This window comes from Leucoraja erinacea, chromosome 4 (assembly GCF_028641065.1).
Source record: "Leucoraja erinacea ecotype New England chromosome 4, Leri_hhj_1, whole genome shotgun sequence".
Classification (NCBI taxonomy): domain Eukaryota; kingdom Metazoa; phylum Chordata; class Chondrichthyes; order Rajiformes; family Rajidae; genus Leucoraja; species Leucoraja erinaceus.
The window spans coordinates 24,372,214-24,398,383 of record NC_073380.1 but is presented as its reverse complement, the minus strand read 5'-3'; the positions used below and the strand labels follow the sequence as shown (position 1 = coordinate 24,398,383).

The window sequence follows — 26,170 nt, the reverse complement described above, 5'->3', positions numbered from 1 at the left end:
TTATGCTTTCATTTATTTCAAATACTTATGCAAAAGAAACATAAACTTTCAAACACCAAACTTATTTAGCAAGAGAAATTCAATACTGATTGATCTCAAAATTTTAAATGTGTAGAGAGATCTTTTAACTTCAAACTGCCTGCAGGATTTTACAATAACATGACTGGCACTCTTTAAAAGGAAAGTCTCTTATCATTAACAGTGGAGTGAGGCATAGATTGATGGAAGGTAATAGTGCAGAAGGGAGACATTATGTCTGTCACACTGACGTTGAGCGATACATGCTTGTAGCATTATTGAATAATAAGGAGCATTGGTTAGACTTTCTTTCTTTGGAGATAAACAGTATCTGTTACTTTGTGATATATTTACTATATATTGGTCAAAGCCTAGATGCTTAGATTAATTTCACGATACAGCATTAAAACAGGCTTTTTGGTCCACCAATCAATGCCGACCATCCATCACCCATTTACATTAATTATATTTTCCCATTTCGTCATCCACTCCGTCCACTGGAGCAATTTACCGAGGGCCAATTAACCTGCAAACCTGCATGTCTGTGGGATGTGGGAGGAAGCTGAAGCACCCGGAGGAAACTGACACAGTCACAGGGAGAATGTGCAAACTGCACATAGACAACACCCAAGGTCAGGATCAAACCCGGGTCTCTGATATGATGAGGCAGCAGGTCTATCAGCTACGCCACTGTGTCTCCCTAATTTTCATCCAAGTTTTGTGGCTATGTACTGCTACATTAAGTAGTACATGAGCAATGTCTAATTATTAGCAAACATCCCCACATTTTATAGAGAAGTTTATTGATGAAGGTGACAGTCTAGAATACTGCCTTGAAGAACCCCTGCTCCTCTGTCCTGGAATTGAGATGTTTTGGCTTACAGTATTCACAGTCATCTTCCATCGTGCTAGGTATGACTCCAGCCAGTTATACCAATGTTTTATTTTTACCATTGGGTCTATAAAGTTTATATAATAAAGTATCTAAAACTGCTCACTCAAATGACCTGAATGGGCTTTTGATAAAATAATTATTTTTAACTCTTAAGCCATGAGTGCTCTTTTGTAATTCCACAAATAGCTGTTGGCCTTATTTTTGTATTACTTCATCCCTCTGTATTTGTGTTTTCAGATAAATGTGTATTGGTCCCTCAAGCTTTTTTCTGAGATCCAAGAATTATGGATGAAAAAATTAGGTTTCAGCCCCTTGGCAGTAAAGCTTTCATAGGAACAAATTTGAAGCTGATTAACTCTGCCTAAGTCCCAATCATATTTGGGATATTATTTTCTCATATTACAAAGTTCCATTCATGCCCTTGCTTACCCAATGATTTAGTTGAGTTTGTTGGAATAACTCAGCAGGTCGGTCAGGTAGCATCTATGGAAGGAATTGACAGACAGTGTTTTGTGCTGGGACCCTTCTGCAGCTATTAAAGTTCAATGGGACAGGAGCAGGTAGAGCCAGTAGGCCTGCCAGGACAGTCCTGATAGACTTTGAGCAGGTGATAGAAATGGTACATAGAAATGGCCTAATTCTGCTCCTATGTCTTATGGTCTCATTGATGAGCTTTAATGGAAATAACAGTGGTAATTACAAAACGTAAGTCTTGCTGTCACTGTTCTGTAGCCATAATAATGTGGAAAACATTTGGTCTCAGCACAGTAGAGGTCAGTCTGCCAGACTGCAACTGCACCTTGTGGTTCTGGTCTGAAACATGGTCTTGCCTCTACAGATGCTGGCTTCTGTGAGTCACTGAGTTACACCAGCTCTGTGTGCATGGCTCAAGATTCACACTATCCTTGTGTCTCAAATATTTAGTTTGTTTAGATTATGCAAAAACAAAGTTTTGTTGCTGAAAGTTGGAAGCCAGATTTGTTCATTTACTTTAGGCTTTGGACTGTGTTATCGACAGAGTGGTGCAATCTGCCTGAAGAATGGTTGTTTAACAGTTATCTCCAAGGACTAAAGTTTATAGGGCAGGAGTCAGTACTACTGTTTTCAAATGCACAGGTTAGGATAAGTTCCAAAACATGCTGATAAAATATTGGTGCCGCTCGGAGCCCTTGTTCTGATAATGATCTGCAAATGAGCTACAGTGCATTTTACATCAGTAGATTCAAAGAAGTACTGATTGAAACAGTGAAGTTAAAGCCAGTGTGTCTTTAGATTTTCTTTGGATTGTTTCACTGACATTTTTGTGTCCATCAGCCTTTTGGATGAGAACTGTCAGTACAGAGCAGAAACGAATTGCAAAGTTAATGGGCTTTCTGCTGTCTGCTCAATGAGACCACTTGGAAGTGGCAAATTGTATCAGCTTTTCTCTTATCACGACTATCTCTGGTGTCTGAAGTTGATGTCCCTAGTCCCTAGTAATGGATACTTATTTTCTCCCTTCCTCGATCCATGATTTTTATTTCATACTCTCCTAAGTTGCATGATGTTCTGTGGCCTTATGTTCATCTGTTTTTGTTACATTTTCCTGTCTGTTTGATATTTATTATCCAGCCATTATATTGAATTTCTCAACTAAGATCTGAAAACCAGTTGGATGACAGTCGAATGGTTACGAGGAGATTTATAAAATAGGGCAAACTCAACCAAAGGTAATTATTAATGCAGACAATGTTGGTAATACTCAACAGGTCAGACAGCATCTAAGGAGTGAAATATGGAACCAAATGTATTTTTTCTGTGGCTGGCAGATCTATTATTTTCACTGGTCAGGTCTTCACTGACATGAGGACTGCCTGTCCAATTCCCTCATGCAGATTAGTAAAGAGTGGGAAGTCAAATATCAAACTCTCAACCTTCCTATTAGGGTTGCCAACATTATATTCTAAGATGAAATAACTGATTATGGCCACTGCTTGTTGCAGTTATGGTTTGCCTGATTGTATTGCTATTTCCATGAAATAATAGATTTTCTGGCCCTCGTGATGCTCTCACCAGCTTTCACTTTCTCCTTTCTCTGCCCAGCCACCCAATCTCTTCTCTGCTCTCTTAATCGCTAGTCATTTCAGTTCTCCTGAGCCTGTTTCTCTCCTGATCTATCTACCTCTGAATTTCCAGTCCTACTGCCACTCTCCTGATCTCCCATCCATCCCCAATCTCTCCAGATCTTCAGCCCTTCCAATCTGCAGTCCTTTCCAAGACCTCCTGGTTAAAGAAGCTCCACCACTCGAGGCAGCTGGACCCTGATTTCTGAGGGAGACTGAGAACAAACCAAGCCATGGTGAAACATAAGGATGAGTATCAGAGCTGGGAGAATAAGAGCAGAGGTTTGCTGTCAAGTAGACACCTTAAGCTGTGGAATTCATTGCCACAGACGGCTGTGGATGCCAAGATATAGAGTATTTTAAAGGCAGTCATTGATAGGTTCGAGATTAGGAAGGTCATCAATGGTTAAAGGAAGAAGGCAGGAGAATGGGGTAGAGATGGAACAAGATAATGGTCATGATTGCATCGCAGAGTAGACTCGATGGGCTGAATGGCCTAATTCCGGTCCTATCTTATGGATAGACTTTGATGAAAATAACAATGGTAATGAAGAAACCTGAGTCTTGCTATCGCTGTTCTGTTGCCATAATTTGCTGTATAAAAGCAAACTTCAGCACTATATGACCTAGGGCTTCTAGATTTAAAGGACTGCTTTTAAAGTGTTTACAGTAGGCATAAGGTTTCCTGCCCTGCCTCCAGCCTGTCTGTTATTTATACATAAAAATTGGCATTACATAATCGTACAGAAAAGCCAAATCATTGGATAGTTGGCAAGTCCAAAATACTTTGCACAATTACCAAGCAGCTGTCCCACCCCAGGTAGTGTTTGACTCTTGCCTTGGATAATTGTTGCTGTTGACAGCCTAGGGCAAGGTGTCAGCCATCTATTTACCACTGAGAGGGATTTTGGCAGCGAGCCATTCCCCTCATCTGCTGTCAGCGACGACAGTGTTAGACTTGGAATTGCTGGACTGAGAAAAGTCCTCCGTCTTCAGTCGAAGGAGTTTCCCCCATGAAAATGAGTGTCCTGGAGCATTAGAATTGCAGGGTTAAGGGCCTGTCCCACTGTACGAGGTAATTCAAGTTCTCCCGAGTTTCCCCTGATTCGAGCTCGGAGAATTACGGTAATAGCCTCTCGTAGGTACTCGGGGCTCTCGTGGACATTTTTCAATGTTGAAAAAACTTCACGAGCTTACCGCGTTTCCCGAGTACCTGCCGTTAGCGTTACACGCTGCTAAGAGATGTCCCGAGCTCCGACGTACCCGCGACATACATTCAAGATAGATACAAGATACAATTTAATTGTCATTTGAACCCCTTGAGGTCCAAACGAAATGCCGTTTCTGCAGCCATACATTACAAACAAATAGACCCAAGACACAACATAATTTACATAAACATCCATCACATTGCTGTGATGGAAGGCCAAAAAAACTTATCTCTCCACTGCACTCTCCCCCCCCCCCCCCCGATGTCAGAGTCAAAGTCAAAGCCCCCGGCTGGCGATGGCAATTGTCCCGCGGCCATTAAATCCACGCCGGGTGATGCAAGGTCGCACACCGGGTCTTGGTGTTGGAGCCCCCGGCGTGCGCTCGCAGAGTCCCGCGGCCATTCCAAGCCGTGCGGGGCGTTGATGTTAGGCCCCGCTCCAGGAGCTCTTCAACCCCGCAACTCAGGCGGGAGAAGTCGCCGTTGCGAGAGCCCTGAAAAGCGGTCTCCCTCCAGGGACCCGCGGGCTCCCAGTGCCGCCGTCCACCAAACCTGCAGTTGAAGCCTCCGACTCTCCAGAGGTCGGGCCGCAGCAGCAGCAGCAGCAGCGCTCCTCCACCGCTCCACCCGCTCTGGACTCGGCCAGCCCCGTGATGGTGACGGTGAGTCGTCAGCACCAGAGTCCCCGGTCTCTTCCTGTTGGAGGCCGCTCCTCGTTGCAGCCCCAACGATAACGGAGACCCGACAAGAAAGGTCGGGTCTCCCGTGCAGGGAGAGATTCAAAAGTTTCCCCCTCCCTCCCACCCCCACCCCCACCCCTCCCACACACACACACCCAACAAAAAATAACAAAAACTACATAAAAACATAGACAGAAAATAATAAAAACGCGGACGGGCTGCAGAGGCCGCTGCTGACGAGACGCGCCGCATACTGGAACTACGTACTTACCATGAGTTTGATTTTTTTTTAACTCGGGAGAGCTCTTGGGTAAACTCGTATAGTGGGACAGGCCCTTAAGGAGTGACATGAGTTTTAGAACATAGAAATATCTTGCACAGATCAGGCCATTCAGCCTACAATGATTGTGTTGAACATGATGACAAGTTAAACTAAACTTCTCTGCCTGCACGTGATCCTCATCCCTGATATCGCTGCATATCTATCTATAAGCCTCTTAAATGCCCCTATCGTACCTGCTTCCACCACCATCCGTGGTTGCATATTCCAGGCACTGACCACTCTGTGTGTACAAAAAAAACTTGTCCACCTCATCTCTTTTAAACTTTTCCCCTCACATCTTAAAACTATGCCCTGTAGTCTTTGACATTTCCATCCTGGGGAAAAGGTTCTGACTGTACCTATCTATGCCTCTCATAATTTTACATACCTCTAATAGCTGAGTCTCACGTTGCGAGTTGACACAAGAGGTGCTCCGAGTTAAAACTCGAGGTAATAACGTACGATTAACGTACGGAACTCGTGGACGCAACTTAGAGACTCATGGCGCTAACGGCAGGTACTCGTGAAACTTGCCAACTCTTGCAAAAAATCAAACATGTTTAAAATTTTCCACGTCAATTTTACTCTTGTGGTTAAGAATTGAAACATTTTAACTCGTTGTAAAAACGTAGTGGCCCGTGCGTTTACCTTAGTGTATCGTGAGTCTACCGTGGGAACTCTTTAACTCAGCGGGCAGGCAGCAGCAGATTGTCGCTCCCTTCAGTTTCCCAGCGACAATCACCTGCCATAACGCGAGAGAGATCATGCACTGTTGTAGGTCTCCTTTGCACGTCGGTGTTTCTGTCTTTCTCCACTCATTGTTGGCCCTATCTGTCACCTACACCCCTCTGCTCCCTTAAGTTTCCCAGGGGGTCGGGACGGGACTGGAGTTGGGAGGAAAAGGTGGGGGGGGGGTTAGCTGAGCAGGAGAGTGGGGTTGTTTGCAGTTGCAGAGGGAGGGGGAAAGGGCGGTACAGTTCCCAGTCTCAGCTCCTGTCCAGGGGGGTGGCCGGAGACGTCAGGACCAACGGGACACCGACCCCCAGGCCCACTGCAAGCACGGAGAACCCAGAGACTCACAGCCAACAGCAACTCCAGCCCAGCCCCGCTCCAACTCCAGAGGAACTCGCTACGGCGACAAGTGGCAGTTTTCCCACAGCCCAAGATGAAGGGAGCAACTGCCATTGACCTGCTGGCATCGCCGACGTGAAGACAGTGCAAAGCCCCTGTGCCCGGTGCAATGGGCAGGGAGCTGGAGAGGGGAGGGAATGGGTCACACACATGGCCAGGAAGCAGAGGGGTGTAGGTGGGGGTGGCGACAGATAGGGCCAACAATGAGTGGAGAAAGACAGAAACACCAATGTGCAAAGGAGACCTACAACAGTGCATGATCTCTCTCGCGTTATGGCAGGTAATTGTCACCTGCCCGCTGTTCCTGACGCTAAAACCTTGGGATCATTGCCCTTTGTGTTGGCGTGGAGGGGGATGGGGGTATTGTGCTGTTTGGTCGCCCCCTGCTATCCCAGGGACAGGGAGACACAGCAGCTGTTGAGACTGGTGGGCAATCACTTCCAAAGTGTCTGCCCACACAGTCAGTACACCTCTCCTACACTTGTCTCCCGCACTAAGATCATCCCGCAGAGAATGATCCCAGCCTAACCCAAGAGCCATGTCACCCCAGACAGATTAATGACCCCCCCCCCCCCCAACCTCTCTCCACCTCAACTCACGCCTGGGCACCAAAGCAGCTCAGGAGGCGAACCCTGAGCTCCGTCTCACAACAATCTGATGTGCACATCCGTCCACATTCAAAGATTTAATCTCCCGTCTCCCCGCAGTGTGTAGACATGGCAGTAAATTCAATTAAAACATATCAAACCTGTGTGTTTCAAACAAATCATAAGTATAACTGCTCTGGCACTGGATGGTGCGTATTTTCCCTTTGTAGGTCACATCAATAGATGCGGCCGCTCTGAATTCTATCTTTAAAACAAAGCCACAGGATGGAGAGGTCTTCTTTAACACTGTTGCTTATTAAAACATAACACTGTTGCTTATTAAAACAAACCTTCAATCAGGATTGGCTCAAGAGTAACTCGGGAGACGAACTTGGAACATCGCAGAAATGACAAGTAAACGGCAAACTTGTCATACCCGTGGGAACTCGGTTAAACTCTTGATCATACACTTGCAATCTCGTAGATAACCACGAGTCTTTCACTCGGGGTACCTCTTGTGTCAACTCGCAACGTGAGACTCAGCTTTAACAGTTCTTCCCTCAGTCTCTGATGCTCCAGTGAAAACAGTACAAGTCTGTCCAATGTCACTTTATAGCTGATACCCTGCTATCCAGGCAGCATTCCAGTGAAATGAAACGGCAGCAGTTGCTGGTTAATACACAAAAGGATACCACGTGCTGAGTAACTCAGAAGGTCAGGCAACATCTCTGGAAAAACATGGATAGGAGATGTTTCGTGTCAAGACCCTTTTTCAGAAGGGTTTGAAAAATTGTCTCGACTTGAAACGTCACCTATTTATATTCTCCAGAGATGCTGCTTGTCCTGTTGAGTTACTTCTGGATTGTATTCTCTTTTGAGCATTCTGGTAAACCACTTCTGCACTTTTTTCATTGCTTTTCGTTATTCTTGTCAGGTCCTTGCTGGAATAATTTAGGATTAAAAAGAGCTGGGTTGTCTATGTAGATGTGTTTGCACTTAACCGTTTTTCCCCTTTTTTTCCCTTCTGTGATATAGTGCACATGCACCATTCAGCCATATTTCAGAAATAATTAGTGATAATGTTTATTTCAGACTTCCTGAGAATAGAACAAAATGTCATAAAAATACAAATGTCTTTCTTGTTCCTTGTATCAGGAATGTGCCGGCCTGACCAGCTTCTTTGCAAGTGGTAGTTTCTTAGATGTTTCAATAGTAGATAGTTGAACTACTCTCGGTCTTCCCTGCAGCCTACTCCTTGGAGATTTGCATATATCCTTGTTCTCTAGTGCTGTTGTCTGATCATTGGGTTACTCCAGCACATCGTGTCTAATATTCTTATGCGCAAGTCTCCAGGGAGTAAACATGTTGGGTCTGCCTGGAAATATGCAGCATATGTCTATGTTTTGGGGTCTGCCTGGAGATAATTTGAAATGTCTTACCATTGTTTGGTGATCTTGAAAATTCTAAGGATAGTGAAACTCTACCAGTTTTATTTTTTTTCTTGGCATTTAAAGCAGCCTGCTAGTTTGCACACACTTTTAGGAATTTAGCCCTTCCAGAAAAGCCCGAATTGACACATAGATAAGCCCCCAGAAAAAGCACGAAGTGACCTCTGCTGGCTTGGAGGAAAAGCACTATGACATCTTCTATCTACTGGAGGAGAACAGCTATCTACTATGCACATTCAGTTATACATGCGTCATCAATTATCAACGTCACAACAGCTTTGATGTGAGGCTGTGGTGTAAAGCTCTGATATAAAACTGATATAAGGTATCATCTGAAAGAACCTAACCGGCAACTACTGTACCTTCCCGTCACCTTCCAGAATTCTTTGATAAATCTTATCGTTGCTGCATTAAGAAATTAATTTAAAATCTTTTATTTGCCTCCTGCAAAGGAACATTCCCAATGTGTTCATCAACTATGCCCCTTTCACTTTGTTATGCGTACATTTCTCATTAAATTAACCCTTGAATTAACCATTGAAATAATTGGCCATGAATAACTGTACAGAACATAGTTGGAGCTCTTGTAAGCTGCATTTTTGCAGTAGAATCACATTTGGTACACATCCATATGCTTTGTTGTCAACATGCAATCTCACCATGTTAGCAAAAGATAAAAGCCAATAGACAATGGGTGCAGGAGTAGGCCATTTGGCCCTTCGAGCCAGCACCGCCATTCAATGTGATCATGGCTGATCATCCCCAATCAGTACCCCGTTCCTGCCTTCTCCCCATATACCCTGACTCCGCTATCTTTAAGAGCCCTATCCAACTCTCTCTTGAAAGTATCCAGAGAACCGGCCTCCACTACCCTCTGAGGCAGAGAATTCCACAGAATCACAACTCTCAGTTTGAAAAAGTGTTTCCTCGTCTCTGTTCTAAATAGCTTACCTCTTATTCTTAAACTGTGGCCCCTGGTTCTGGACTCCCCCAACATTGGGAACATGTTTCCTGACTCTAGCATGTCCAAACCCTTAATAATCTTATATGTTTCAATAAGATATCCTCTCATCCTCTAAACTCCAGTGTATACAAGCCCTGCCGCTCCATTCTCTCAGAATAAGATATCCTGCCATCCCGGGAATTAACCTTGTAAACCTTCACTGCACTCCTCAAAATCAAGAATGTCCTTCCTTAAATTAGGGGACCAAAACTGCACACAATACTCCTGGTGTGGTCTCACTAGGGCCTTATAGAACTGCAGAAGGACCTCTTTGCTCCTATACTCACTCCTCTTGTAAAAAGGCCAACAGGCCATTCGCTTTCTCACTGCCTGCTGTACCTTTCATTGACTGATGAACAAGGAACCCCAGATCCCGTTGTACTTCCCCTTTTCCCAACGATACCATTTAGATAGTAATCTGCCCTCCTGTTTTTGCTACCAAAGTGGATTACCTCACATTAATTCACATTAAACTGCATCTGCCATGCATCTGCCCAATCACCCAACCTGTCCTAGTCACCCTGCATTCTCATAGCATCCTCCTCACAGTTCACACTGCCACCCAGCTTTGTGTCGTCTGCAAATTTGCTAATGTTACTTTGAATCCCTTCATCTAAATCATTGATGTATATTGTAAATAGCTGCGGTCCCAGCACTGAGCCTTGCGGTACCCCACTGGTCACTGCCTGCCATTCTGAAATGGACCCGTTAATTCCTACTCTTTGTTTCCTGTCTGCCAACCAATTTTCTATCCATGTCAGCACTCTACCACCAATACCATGTGCCCTAATTTTTCCCACTAATCTCCTATGTGGGACCTTATCAAATGCTTTCTGAAAGTCCAGGTACACTACATCCACTGTCTCTCCCTTGCCCATTTTTCTAGTTACATCCTCAAGAAATTCCAGAAGATTAGTCAAGCATGCACCGCCATTCAATATGATCATGGCTGATCATCCAACTCAGTATCCCGTACCTGCCTTCTCTCCATACCCCCTGATCCCTTTAGCCACAAGGGCCAATCTAACTCCCTCTTTCATCTTTTATAATTGACTCCAGCATCTTCCCCACCACTGATTTCAGGCTAACTGGTCTATAGTTCCCTGTTTTCTATCTCCCGCCTTTCTTAAAAAGTGGGATAACATTAGCTACCCTCCAATCCACAGGAACTGATCCTGTGTATATAGAACATTGGAAAATTATCACCAATGCATCCATGATTTCTAGAGCCACTTCCTTAAGTACCCTGGGATGCAGACCATCAGGCCCTGGGGATTTATCAGCCTACCAATCAGTCTACCCATCAGTCTACCAAACACCATTCCCTGCATAATGTAGACTTCCTTCAGTTTGTCCGTCACCCCAGATCCTCTGGTCACTTGTACATCAGGAAGATTGTTTGCCTCCTTTTTAGTGAAGACGGATTCAAAGTACCTGTTCAACTGATCTGCCATTTCCTTGTTCCCCATAATAAATTCACCTTTTTCAGTCTTCAAGAGTCCAACTTTGGTCTTAACCTTTTCCTCTTCACATACCTAAATAACCTTTTACTATCCTCCTTTATATTCTTGGCTCACTCACATTCGTACCTGATCTTTTCTCCCAATATCAGACTAGCCAATAAAAAGCCATGTTGAGATCAGATCATGAACATGATAAAAATATATGTTGTGTAGGAAAAAAACAGCAGATGCTGGTTTAATTCAAAGATGGACACAAAATGCTGGAGTAACTCAGCGGGACAGGCAACATCTCTGGAGAGAAGGAATGGGTGACAGTTTGGGTCGAGTCATCGGGTCTGAAGGAGGGTCTCGACCCAAAACGTCACCCAGAAATTCTCTCCAGAGATGCTGCCTGTCCCGCTAAGTTACTCCAGCATTTTGTGTCTATTAAATTATGTTAGTACATTGGCAGTGTAATTATTTATTCATCGATGTGTCCGAGAAGTTGCAGAATAAACATATATTTCATATAGAAGCAATGAGAGAAGGTTTGCAATTTATCTTAATGTACTGAGCAGGGAAATAAAGGAGGGTATGTATAGCGTTTAATCCTCCAGCAATGTTTTGCCTTTCATCATCTTTTTCACCCCTCTTGTATCAATTTAAACACCTTAATTCCCATTTGCTCCCTGGTCCCAAACCAACACTTTCCATATGATCAAAAAACAAACTGCTGGGAATTTCAGCAGGTCAGGAAGCGTCTATGGAGAGAAATGGACAGACATTGCTTAACGTTGGGACTCTCCTTCAGAAATGTTGTTTGAACATTTTCCTCTACAGATGCTGCCTGACCCGTCGAGTTTCTGTGCTCTGGATTCCAGCATCTGCAGTCTCTTGTACTTTTTATTCTGACAGACTCAGTGGTGTCAGGCTTTGTGCTTGATTATTTCCACCTCTTTTAGAACTATGGAACTTTGTTGTCATTGCTAGCTTCAGTGTTGCATCTTGAAGTTTAAGAACCAGTATTTTAATTCAGTGCAATTTTATTAGATTGGAATAGCTTTTCTGCTTCTGTTTGTTTTTGGGAGGAACAAAATTATTGGATTTTTGCATCATCATCTTATAGTCAAGATTTCTATTCTCATATCTGTGGAAAGTGGTGACTTGTTTCCATGGGAACTGGATTTGCATGACACATACCAAAATTATCCACAATGAATAATTGTAGACACTGCTTGCTGGAAGGCTGTATAATAATATGAGGGGGTATTATAAAGAATTTAAAAAAGCAAAAGACGTACACATATGTACTGTGTTTTATCCCAGAGCAGTTCCCAAATGAAAACCATCTGAAGTTGATTCAGTGCTGTAATGAAATCTTGTATCCCCCTGAGAGAACAGACATCACTTGGTATCATTCTCCAAATACAGCACTTCTTTAGTTCTGCACTGGAGTATTGCTTTATTTATTCAGCTTGTGAATATGGCTAGCAATGCTTGCATTTATTGGCCAACGTTTATTGCACCAAACTGAGGAAGCATTTAATGTAAATTACACTTTTAAGTCAATTACATTTTTTGAGTCTGGAGTCCCATCTTTGCTAGAACAGACTAGGGTAAGTGCACTGATTTATTTGGAAGGAAATTATTAGACCAGACAGAACTTTTACACCAATTGTTTAGTTTCTTGGATACCATTACTGAGACTAGTTTAACTTTTAATTTAAGAGATAATCATTTGAAATTAATTTCTTGAGCTCCCAACTTTTGTCTCTGAACCAGTGATCTGGAATTTTGATTTATCTTGTTTGCTCGAACTCTTGTTCATTAACGTAACAACTCAGAACCATATCCCTCATGACAGGCTAAACCTTTGCTTGGAGTGAGGCTTAAAGCCACAACCCGTGATTGTGAGGCTAGTATTTTTTTAATCGTCAGTCCCAGCATGTTTGCCAATTTATCTGCTCCAGCCCAATTCCCAAATTACTCACCTACATGTTTGCCTCAGAGTAGCATAAGTATTACGAGAATCATTTGAAGAAGTAATTGAGACGAGGGCAGTAGACACAATCGAGCTGGACTTCAGCAGTCTTTACTAAGGTACAGCATTGTAGGTTATTCTGGAAGGTTCGATTACATGGGATCCAGGGAGAGCTAGCTAATTGTATCCATAATTTGCTTGATGGTAGGTAATAGAGAGTTGTGGTGAAAGATTGCTTTGAGGCCTGTGACGTGGTGTGCGATAGGGATCAGTGGTGAGCCCATTGTTGTTTTATCATCTGAATCAACAATTTGGGTTAAAATGTACAAGACATGGTTTACAGTTGGCAGATGTCCCTAAAATAAATGGTATCATAGAAATGAAGAACGTTATCAAGAATTACAGTGGGATCTTGAGAAAAATGGGTCAAGGAATGGCAAATTCTGTATTTTGCAATTTGGGAATGATTGAGCTCTGGGGAGTGTTGTTGCACAAAAGGGCTCAATTGAACAACTACATAGTTCCTTGAAAGTGGCATTTGTTGGACGGGGTGGGGGGTGGGGGGAGGCTTTTGGCACATTGGCCTTTATAAAGGCATTGAGTAAAGAAGTTGGGATGTTACAGTTGTACAAGACGTTGGTGAGGCCTCATCTGGAGTATTGTGTTCAGTTTTGGTCACCCTGCTACTGGAAGATGCTTTTTAGCTGTAAAAGTGCAGAAATGATTTACAACTATATTGCCAGGGCTGAAGTGATTGAGTTATAGGGATTAATTGAAAGGATTGGATTTTATTCCTTGGACCGTAAGAGATGAAGAGGTGATCTTATACAGATGTATAATATCACAAGGGGTTTAGATGGAGTGAATTTGCACCTTGTTTTTCCCAGACATGAGGAATCAAGAACTACAGGGCTTAGTTTTAAGATGAAAGGGGAAAGATTTAATAGGAACCTGATGGGCCTGTCCTACTTAGGCGACTTCATATGTTCGCTGATGGTCTCTGGTGAGTCTCCTTCATGGTCGCGAGGAGTTCCCGCATTCTGGGAATTAGTCACGGCCTCAATATGGTCGCTTCAAAATTTCAATATGTTGAAAAGTTTTCTGCGACCAAAAATTGGTCGCCATGGAGAAAATCAATAATCCTGTAGTCACAGGTGCAGTTGTAGTGGGGTCGCCTTTGCTGACCGGTCATTTTCATTGGCTCATTGGGGGAAAAAAACATAAGCAGGAGTTCTCAGAACCAAGGATAACTGACCAGTAATGTTAAATGTCCGCCGAACTTCACAGCTGTGTATCTCTGGCTTATTAAAATTTGTCTGGCTTCTTAAAAGTTGTCTCCACTCCTTTTTCCCCTTTCTCCCCCCCTCCCCCCCTTCTCACCTCTTTTAAAGGACTTACCGTACCTTAAAGCCATCTTAATTACAGTGCCAACCTTCCTTTTCATCGTGTGTGTCTGTATCACCTTGGCTTTGTACCATGTGAATTTCAGACAGTGCTCCCCCGCTTGCCCTGGCCCTGGCCCCCGCCTTTGCACTGTGTTGGTGTGTGTGTTCCACTCTGACAGTCGCCGTTCCAGTTCCCGGTTTTTCAGGCGACTGCTGGCAACCCGCTGATAAATCACTTAAGTGGGACAGGCCCATGAGAGGCAACTTTTTCATATAGAGGGCGGTAAATATATGGAACAAGCTGCCAAATGAGATGGTTGAGGGAAATGCAGTAACAACAATTAAAGGATATCTGGAAAGGAGTGTTTTAGTGAGATAAGGGGCAAACATGAACAATTGGGATGCTTAATTGGGCACCTTGGTGGCATGAAGAAGTTAGGCCAAAGGGCATGTTTCTGTGCAGCTTTGCACAACAACTCTGTAATGTATGGTTCAGAAAACAAGAGAGAAAGGGAATCATTTCAACATCGTGATAAGAGATTTTAAGTCCACTTGTCATCTGCATAAATAATGTTAAATTTTGCAATTACAAATGAAGTGTCCAATGTGATTCATTTTGTATGGCTTAAATATATTATGGCTTAAATATATTAGTTTCCACACACACAGGTTAGATATAATTTACTACTTCCATCTCCCAGATGCTTGTTGGGTAAAGAGACCCTACTGAGATTTTTTTTCAAGCATAGATATTAACAGATTGTCATAGATTTCCATACAGCTAACTTACTAATTCTTTATATTTTTACCAGAAACTGGTCGTTGTTCTCAATCTCATGCAATATATTTATTATTCAAGGGTTTTTTAAAGGCTGGTTGAAATCTCTGAGCTTTATTGACAAAGAGGGAATAATGCATCATTTTTCTCGCAGCTCACTGCTCGTGAAGTTGAGTAATGAGTTTCTTGATCATACTTGGCATCGGTTGCTTTACAGCCTATACCTAATTAATAAACAAACATTATTCATGGAAGGTGCTCTCCATTAATCTTTGTTAAAAATATCATAGTTCTACTGTTTGAAATGGTAAGTGTATTCAGTTACCAGTGCAAGGGAGAACATAGTTTGACATAACTTTATGTAGTGTAATGCATTTAAACAATGTCATGTTAAATTTATTAGAATTGGTACATTAAACATTGTGCTGCTTCAGATTATAAAGCGATACATTTAACATTTTTGCCTCCAAATTTCACTTGTTTCTTTCCGACCTTGGATTTATTTCCAGGGATTCTGGCAAACAGCCAGTTTTCTTGCCTACGGGAACGCTCTGAAAATATGACTTTAAAAAATGAAGTTTGGTTTTTAGCTTCTGGTCACGTTTTGTAGCAGTGTTAATCAAGTAGCCAGTAATTCCATTTAAAAGGGGTAGTAGGGTGGTGCTACCGACATTTGTGCTGCCGACATTTGCCTACTTTAGGCTTGAAAGAAAATTTTGGTCACATTGTAATTGTGCATCGTTCCATAATTTTGTGTTCATTGAATGGGATGACATGTTCTCTCCTACTCACTTCCCTTCTAGTTTAAGGTATTATCTCCTTTTGATTCTACAAGTAAAGCATTCCGTGAAGATACAGCTTGGGTAGGCTTGGTCTTAGGGTTAGGAAATAATTGACTGGGGGAATGAGAGAGGGGTGAAGATAAAAAAGGTGGAGGGAGCAAAGCCAGCACAGAACGATCAGGTTCATAGAGAGGGAAAGGGAAAAAAATAGGATGCTTGCGATTAAATGAGAACTAGTGCTTCGCAAGCACAAGAAAGAATGGTGCATTCATTGAAAGGAAAGCACAATAAAGCCTATTGATTTACTAGTGGTAAGAGTGCGTGACATAAAAACAATCACTATGAAGGTGGAACAGGGCAGTTCCAGCATTAAAGAAGAACATTGGTGACGAGAACAGAAAAGGAACAGCACAGGAAGACCAATGGTGGCATGGAACGGAGTTGAGTAACGTAGTTAATGGGGAAGGACAATTCCATGTCAAAGGTTGAATTGAAAGGAAAGCGGAAGATGTGCCTGACTAATTGAGTATTAGTCATGTTGAATAAATTTATTGTCATGTGCACGGTAACGTACAGGTACACTGAAAATCTTGCTCGCAGCAGCATCACAGGCACATAGACTCAGGCACACAACAACATAAATTGCATGTAGAATTTCCAAGAAGACTGCACAAAAAAATAACATGACATCATGCAAAAAAACATAATCAGAAAGAAAATTAAGACCATAATAGTGCAATAGGTGGACTGTAGAGTCCCATTGTCTACGTAAGATTAGGGTTGTGCATGTTGTTTCAAGAATCTGATAGTTGTATGAAAGTAGCTGTTCATGGTGCTGTAGGGTTTCAGGCTCCTGTACGTCCTGCCCAATGGTAGCAGTGAGAAGACGATATGGCCTGGATGATGGTGAACCTTGATGATGAGCTGCATCGCATAGATTATTTTGATTGAAGGGGGGAGGGTATGCTCATGATGCACTGGCTGAGTCCACCACTTCTGCAGAGTTTGCATTCCTGGACATTGGAATTGCCATACCACGCCCCAATACAACCAGTCAGGATACTTGCTGCAGTATATCTGTAATAGTTTGTTTTGGTGTTTGAAGACATACCAAAAATAGTTAGTTTAGTTAATTAGTTTAGTTTATAGCCACCTCTACCGAGGTACACTAAAAACCTTTATGTTCTTTGCCATCCAGTCAGCAGAGAGACGATATGTGATTACAATAGAGTTGTAAAGTAGAGGCACATGTTCACCTACTTCATGATTTCATCAATGTGCTTGGCCAAGGCCAGGTCACCCAAGATGTTAAAGCCCAACAAAATTGAAGATGATAACTCCCCACCAACAACTCACTGATGAAAATTGGTACCTGGTCTCCGGACTTCCTTTTCTGAAATCAGCGATGAGTTCCTTGGTCTTGTTGACGTTGAGGGAGAAGTTGTTGTTGTGGCACCGCTCAACCAGGTGTTCTGTCTCTCACCTGTATGCTGGCATTCGGCCAACCACAGTGGTGTCATCGTTGAATTTGCAGGCAGCATGCAGTAGTATTAAAAGACAAGACAAATGATAACATGAGACGAAATAGATTGGAGGAGGTTGAGTGATAATTCAAGTAGTTTTAGAGGTGTGACAGTAGTTGCTGAAAACCCCATGTTATTTCATCTCTCCTTTATATTGAGTTTAACCCCCCCCATCAAATTGTAACTTAGAAAATGGATTAGTATTGATATGCATATAGCTGGGTGTTTTGATCTTAAAGTTTGTTTTGTCTTTGATTTCTCATGTTTTGGTAACTAAGTTAACCTTTTTTGAAACTGTCGGTGTGTGGATGATGCTTTTGACCTTTGGACGTGCATCTTCAGAAGATGCCTACATTTTGCTCTCTTTAAAGATTTGCCGACATATGCCAAATTCAAAATTTGATTAAGTTGAAAATAGAATGAGGGTGGGAAATTGGATCGAGATGTAATGATTTATTTTGAAGTTAATTGGAGACCCTGATATTGACCACCTTTACATTATGAATCGTTATAGTAAAAGGGGATGATAAAATAAATAATGCTCTTTAAATAAACTGATCTTTAATATCAGCTTAATGTTGTCGAAATGTTTGGGCGGTCCCATTCATTTAGGACCGTCCAAACATTTGGTAGATGAGCCATAAAGCATCCTGTATTTTTAAATTGGTAGCATGTCCTACATCTAACCCTGTGCCTTTGTGTTGTTTTCTTATATTGCAGTTGCTGGCTTTCCTTGGAAGGTGGTCTCCTCTATGCCTTTGTTGGACCTGCAGCCGTTGTTGTTTTGGTATCACATTTTGAGTCTCATTTCATTTACCATTGATCTTGGTCGTAAAATAATGAGAGAAAGTTATATTTTGGAGCTTTGATTGTTGCCTTTAAAAATATATTTTATGTTTGTACATTTTTATTTCAACAGGTGAACATGGTTATTGGCATTTTGGTATTTAACAAACTTGTATCGAAAGATGGAATAACAGATAAGAAACTGAAGGAACGGGCAGGGTATGATTATAAATACATCATCTAGCATTTTATTATATTTTGAAAGATGCTCACCATATTTCCTTGATTTAAAAATAATTAATATTGTCGATTATTCCTCCAGTGCTTACTAACCCACAAGCTGCCTGCAAAGAGTAACCATAAAATGTTAAATAATGATTTTACCATATTTAGCAAGCCATTGGTATACTCTAATTTGATAACAATTCCATATCCTTGGCTTGTGTTGAAATTTACTTTTGAATGGGTCATGGTTTTGTTATGCTTGAGAGTGTACTTGAATTCAATGAAACAGCATCCTTTTTGTTGGTCAATAAATAGTTTTAATAATCTGCTTAGCCAATAAGTTACAGACTTGCCAGTCCGTGAATGCTCTGGAAAGACTATACTAGAATGCTGGCTTTAAATGAAAAATCATACCTTCACGTATTTGAACATCAAATTCATAATTGCAACTTTTTAATAAGGGCATGAACATCAATCTTCACAGCGCATACTTCGACAATTGAAACATTAAAAAAAATAATGCCGAGCAACATTTAAATTAATTGAAAAATTGTGCTGCATTAATTCCCAAAGGCTCTATTCATATATTCATAATTTAACCAGTGTTTGGTAAAGTTGCAGCATAAAGTCCTAAGCCTTATGCATCCTTTTACCACCATTCTTGACCTCCTATCACCAAGCCAATTTAAGATCCTTGGATGCCATTAATCTTAATCTTCCAAACCACCGTACCAATCAGTCCCTTGCAAAATGCCTCACTGAAGTCAAAATTGACATCTACCACCTTCCTTTCACTCAAGATAGCGAGGAAGTTTTTTCCCATGCAAAAAGTGATGTTGATTAATTCTAACTAGCCCCTTCCTTTCCAAGTGTGTGCAAAGCTCATGAGGCTGTTGTTCCTTGATTTATCCCTGCTGCCCTTAACCAAAAGAATATTAGCTTTCCTCCAGTCTTCTCGCATGTGGATCACAAAGATATAAATACTCCATCAATGGTTGTCTCCTCACTTCCTGGAGGGACCTGCGATAGACCCAATACAGCCCTGGAGATGTGACAACTCCTATACGTCCCATGACATCTAACAACTTCTCTTTCTTAATACTGACCTGCTACAGAATATCCTCTGCATGTCCTTTATCTTATACGTCCTTCTCATTGGTGAAAATTGTGTGGTATTAATTCTGGATTTGTCTTGTTTTATCTGGTTCCACACAGAGATTAGCCTTGTCAGTCCCTAAGGGGACAGACACTTTCCCTGACTACCCTCTAGTTTATGATGCTATTATAAAATGACTTGGGATTCTCCTTAATCTTACTTGTCAATGATATAGAATGGCCTATTTATTCCCACATAATTTCCTACTTCTCCAACACACACTATAATCTGCCATATACCACACTATATGCATACTCTATATTCCGCACGATCCTATTTACAAATACCTGGCAAATGTTTTCATTTTTTCATGATCAAACTTCCAATAATCTTTGTTCTTCCACGATTCCTTAATCTTGCCACCCACGTCTTTCACCCTTACTTGAACATGCTGGCCCTGAACTCTTTCTGTCTTTTAAAGGACTCCCACTTGTCAGCTGTCATTTTACCTACCAGCATCTGCTCCCGATCTACTCTCACCATGTCCTCTCTTAAGGTAAGGTAAGGTAATTCATCCTTCTCCCAAATCGATTTCTTAACGAGGATCAACCACATCCCTTTCCATACCATCTTGAAACTTGCAGAATTATGGGCACCCTTACCAAAGTGTACCCACATGGACAGTTCATTCTCATGTCCAGTTCCATTTCCTGAAATAAAGTTGAGTAATGCCCGGTCTCTCGTTGGAATCACAATATATTGTCTCAAAAAACATTCTTACTGCCCCATGTTAGCCCCTTGCACTAAGGCAATCCCAGTCTATATTAGGAACGTTTAAATCCCCTACAGTTGTAACACCATTGCTCTTGCACCCTTTTATGATTTGTGAACAGATGTCTTCCTCTAATTCCTGCTAGCTATGGGATGTCCTTTGATATAACCCCAGCAAGATGATTTCTTACAAAATTCCACCCATAGGAACTCATTACAACTTCAGAAGTTATCTCAATGAGTATTTCTCCTTCGTTTTTACTGTGGAGAAAGACATGAAGACTAGGTGGCGTTATGTCAGAACCCTTCTTCAGACTGAAAGATAGAGGTCTGAAACTGAAGGCAAAAAAAGGCCAAAACGAATTAGGGCCGGCAACAGATGACCTCAGGATGGGTGGAGTCCATAACGGACCACTGTTGGCTGAGGAAGATGTGCTAATGAGAGGGATACAAATATGCGAACAGTGTAAAGGGTATTGATCCCGACTACAGGTCCTGTCTGTACGAAGTTTGTACATTCTCTCCATGACCGCGTGGGTTTTCCCTGAGATCTTCGGTTCTTGGTGGTTGGGTGAGTGGGCAGATGCATGGCAGAGGCAGTATAATGTGGATAAATGTGAGGTTATCCACCCTGGTGGCAAGAACAGGTAGGCAGATTATTATCTGAATGATGTCAGGTTAAGGACAGGGGAAGTGCAAAGTGACCTAAGTGTCCTATACTTCTGTCACTGAAAGTAAGCATGCAGGTGCATCAGACAGTGAAGAAAGCTAATGGCATGTTGTGTACAATTTTGGTCTTCTAATTTGAGGACATTCTTGAAATTGAGGGAGCGCAGCGTAGGTTCACGAGGTTAATTCTCGAGATAGCGGGACTGTCTTATGATGAAAGAATGGAATGAGGGTATCTTATAGAAACATGTAAAATTGTTAAGGGATTGGACTCGTTAGATGCAGGTAACATCTTCCTGATGTTGGGGGAATCCAGAACTAGGGGCCACAGTTTAAGAATAAGGGGTAGGCCATTTAGAACTGAGGTGAGGAAAAACCTTTTCACCCAGACAGTTGTGAATTTGTGGAATTCTCTGCCTCAGAAGGCAGTGGAGGCCGATTCACTGGATGCATTCAAAGGAGAGTTAGGTAGAGTGCTGAGGGCTAGCAGAATCAAGGGATATTGGGAGAAGGCATATTGATCATATTGAAGGCATATTGATCATATTGAATGGCGGTGTTCGCTCAAAGGGCTGAATGGCCTACTCCTGCACCTATTTTCCATGTTTCCTCCCACACTCCAAAGACGTACAGGTTTGGCAGTTAATTGGCTTTTTATAAAATGTAAAAATTGTCCCTAGTGTGTGAAGGGCGGAGTTAATATGCGGGGATCACTGGTTGGCGTGGTGGGCCAACGTGCCTGTTTCCGCGCTGTATCTGTAAACTAAATGAAACTAAATACAGACATATTTTAAATTGCATTTTATCTTTTTTTTAACTGAAAGCCATCAATATTTCAGTATTTCTACCAAATAGTATTATGAATATTTTACATGCACACATATTTGCTTTAGTATAGAAAGTCAATCCTGGTCTTTCACACTGATTGCATCTCAAGTTCAGTTCCATTTGGCAAATGGATGAAATTATAGACAAATTCTTATTCAAAGTCTGCATCATTTCATTTATAATTGCTGAAAGACTGTACACGTAGGCGCAGCTGTAGAGTTGCTGCCTTACAGCGCCAGAGACCTGGGTTTCAATCTGATTATGGGTGCTCTCTGTATGGATTTATCACGTTCTCTCTGGGACTGTGAGGGTTTCCTCCTGGTGCTCAGATTTCGATCCCACACCCTCAAGACGTTCCAGTTTGTAGGTTAATTGGATTCTGTAAATTGGCTCTAGAGTGTAGAATAGAATTAGTATACGGGTGATTGATGGTTGGCGTGGACTCAGTCGACCGAATGGCCTGTTTTCATGCTGTATAAACTAAACTAAGCCAGGCTACAACATGTGACTGGCCTTTAATACTTGATTTCCACAGTGATAGCAGAACACTGTTAAGTAGCTGTATCAGATTGACATTCATTCTTTCATGCTGCAGAAGCTGAAATTAGTTGTTACATAATGTGTGAGCACCATTTGTGATGAGAGTTGTGGCCTTGAAAGCACTAAACCTTGCATTTTAATTCAAGGTCTTCATAGTAAAAGAACAACAATAGTAGCTTAGCAACCCATTTTCTCACAGTGGGTAGGAGCAGAATAGAGACCAACTCGGAGTACAGAAACAATTTATCGGTAACATTTTTTGTTACCCTTTAGAATAGGATTGTAAGATGGACAAATGCTTTAGCAGCAAAAGTTCTTGGACATTCTAAAGTAGGATAGTTAACAATTAATGAAAATATGTAATATTAAAGAATGGATTTTTGATTAAACTGAGCTCATTGCCCCTCAGCTCTGTATACTTTGTCTTCATTGTCAGCTGTGACTCTTGGCTCTCTTAAAATTATGGGCAGTCTTGGCATCATTTTAAAGCAGCTAGTACTGTGAAATAAAAATAGGCATTTTGAATGCGTATTCACGTAGGATATTTCAGTAACTATGGTTTTTAAAACAGATAGACTGCTCTGAAAAATTGTGTTCAGGCTATTGCATCAAATGCTCTGTGCATTGGGCGGATTCAGGGCTTAGGTTGGAACCTCAACTGGTTGAAAACTCTTGTTAGCAAAGTAAATTGGATAACCCAGAGCTCCTTCCTTTTTGGAGACAAGGATTTAGGAAAATAAATTATCAGCGGTAGAGCTGCTGCCTTACAACGGCAGAGACCCAGGTTTGACCCTGACTACGCATGCTGTGTTACAGAGTTTGTATGTTCTCACTTTGACTGCATGGGTTTGCTCCGAGTTCTCCAGTTTCCTCTCACACTCCAAAGACATGCAGGTTAGTAGATTAATCGGCTTCTGTAAATTGCCCCTAATGTATAGGATGCAAAACTAAAACATAGAACATAGAACTGGTAGTACATGGGTGATCGTCGGTTATCACAGACTCAGTGGGACAAAGGGCTTATTTCCAGGCTGTATCTCAAACTAAAACTTTAGCAAAACAAAGCCTTGTGCTGGATATCTGAAATAAGTACAGAATAAACTGGAGATCCTCAGAAGGTTAGATGGCACCTAAAAACGAAAAAAAAAACCTCCCCATAGATGCTTCCTGACCTGCCATCATTTACTGCTTTTGACATTGATCTTCGCCGTATTCTTTAGTTCTTGTTTGTGGTGTGAGTGAAGTATGGGACCATGGCCTTTGATGAAATCCTATTACATTTGATACTCTTCCAATAAGTTAAAGGATCAAATGGCAGGAATGTATTGGTATTGTGGTGGACCCCACCTCTCCTCCTCAACTGCATCCTGCCTAAACTATTTTCCGGTGAGCAGACTACAATGAAAGTTCCTGACTGGGAGATGACCTGATCATGAACACTTCAAATTGGCACTGGGTTTTGCTCATCTTTCAGCGTTTTTTGTTTGTTTCACTCCCTATTTTTGACCTTCACAACCCAGCATATCTTGCATCTTGCTGGACTGGTGTTTAAATCTATGCTCTTTTGAGGTAGTGCATTATCACTTGAGAGCACTCTAGTGGATCTCTGCACCAGACTGCCATTCCAGGTTATCAAGGATAAATAAACAATTTCTTATTCCAGCTTAATCAAACGCTATAGAGAATTCAAAACTTAAAAATACTATCTGAAATTGCAATATTTCATTCGACTACTTATAATGGACACAAAGTGCTGGAATAACTCAGCAGATCAGACAACAATGAAAGTCCCTTACTGGGAGACCATGTGATCTCTGAGTTGTTCCAGCACTGTTCATTCTTCTGTGTAAACCAGCATCTGTAGTTCCTTGTTTCTCCTGGTTATAATGCTAAATTATTACTTTACTATAGAGAAATAGCATGAAAACAGGCCCTTTGGTCCTCTCATCCACGCCGACCAGCGATCATCCCTTACACTCGCACTATCCTACACACACTAGCAAGCATTTACAATTTTACAGAAGCCAATTAAGCTACAAACCTGTACGTCTTTGGAGTGTGGGAGGAAACCCACATAGTTAAGGAGAGAACGTAAAACTCCGTACAGACAGTGCGCGTAGTCTGGACTGAACCCGGGTCTCTGGCGCTGTAATGCAGCAACTCTAGTGCTGCGCCACTGTTTGGCTTGATTAATTATTGAGAAAAAGATAATTAAATATTATTTGTTTCAAATTTTGTATCGTGTTCGTGGATGAATACGGATTTTACAAACTTAATTTGTGAACTGGCTGCATTATTGAGACTAATATTTAGCAGAAATCACACAAGGGGATACAGTTTCCTTTTCTCCCAATGCCAATCAATTTGGGCAGCCCTCGTGGATGGCATCTTGCAGTACAGAGTTTGGCACTCACCGGAACTAATCTTGCAGTTTCACTGAAGACTGTAGCAGCTGTCAGAGAATTCTATCCTGCCTCTTCTAAACCACAGATTACACAGTTGATCCACGGAGGTTTATGAAGCTATTGGTTTAGTTTAGAGATACAGCATGGAAACAGGCCCTTCATCCTACCGAATCTGCGCCATCACTACATCCCCATTACACTATCACACACTACACGCTAGGGAAAATTTACAATTTTTTCCGAAGCCAATTAACCTACAGACCTGTACGTTTTTGGAGTGTGGAAGTAAACCGGAGGATCCATGAAAAACCCAGGCGATCACGGGGAGTATTTGCAAACTTTGTACTGGGCAGCACCAAGTCGGGATCAAATCCGGGTGTCTAGCGCTGCAAGGCAGCAACTTTACCGCTGCTCCACCGTGCTGCCAATTTGGAAAGGTTTTCATAATTTCTCTGTAATTTTATGTTTTAATCTTAAAATGAAATTAATTCTTCCTAATCTCACTGTATTATAGCTGATTGTTTTTTTTTAAACCCATGTTAAGCTTGATTCATTACATCCTCATCTTTTCTATATTTTAGCAGTTTAAAAAAAAAAGACAACTTCCATTAATTTAGGAAATCAGTTAAGTGAAAAACATCTTTATAGACACTGTCAACCATTAAAATTAAAAATGCGTCCTTTTAATCCCTTCCCCACCAATCTCTGGATGACAGAGGTAAAATTAGCCCAAAAGAAAATGGTACGTTAAGAACTAAATTATAAAATAGTGCTGTGCAGAAGGAAGGTCATTTCATTCATTGAGTCTCGGCCAACTTTTCCGAAGAGCACTTTAGTTAGTTCTGCTCTCCTTCCATTCCCCTATATCATTCAACTATGAAATGCATTCCCTTTGGACATTGATATTAATTCTGCATCTAATTCCGTTTCAGGCATGATATTCTAATTCCAAAAAAATTATCCAAATTTTGCTTCTGATTCTTTTGATAAGAGGAGTTTAAAATTATGAAGGAATTTACAATAAATGCCCTTCATCTACCCAGCTTTCAACCCAGGTAAATAGTTTCCCTGCATTTATTGGAAATCCTTCATAAATTTAAACTTCTCTATCAAATTCCCTTCTAACTTTCTGTAAAGAGAACAATCCCGACTTCTGTGGTCACTCCATAAAAGAAATTCCTTCCACTCACAAATCTAATTTGTGCATTTCAAAAAAAATGTTATATCCTTTGTTCTATATTTGTCAGACAAACCATTGAGCTCTTTTAAAGCCCCAGATTTTTTTTCTCTGTTTACAGTGGTAATCTGTCCTACTATTTCCATGAAATTCGTGCATAGCTGCCTGTCTTTCTCTATTTTGTCACCATCTTCAAACTAGTAACTTGTTTTCCCCAGTTTAATTATTTCTATCAAATCATACTGCCTTCCTCTTTGTGTTGAAGTTAATTTGCCAGGTTGTTTGTGCCCTCTTGGTCTATTGCTGCCTTGCTCAACATTCGCTCCACTTCCAAACATTGTGTTTGTTACTTGCAACCTTTGAACTAAGTGTCATGAGCCAATGAG

At 41.6% G+C, this 26,170-nt stretch overlaps 1 protein-coding gene across 8 annotated transcripts in view; it reads left to right on the top strand.

The window, feature by feature from the left end:
* Window positions 1–26,170, top strand: part of adgrb1a (adhesion G protein-coupled receptor B1a) — a 549,195-nt gene that overhangs the window by 445,424 nt on the left and 77,601 nt on the right. For all 8 annotated transcript variants that reach the window (XM_055633873.1, XM_055633875.1, XM_055633876.1 and 5 more), the window contains 2 exons: window positions 18,008–18,074; window positions 18,207–18,292. In XM_055633873.1, the coding sequence (XP_055489848.1) occupies window positions 18,008–18,074; window positions 18,207–18,292 (153 nt within the window). The remainder of the gene's footprint in view (window positions 1–18,007; window positions 18,075–18,206; window positions 18,293–26,170) is intronic.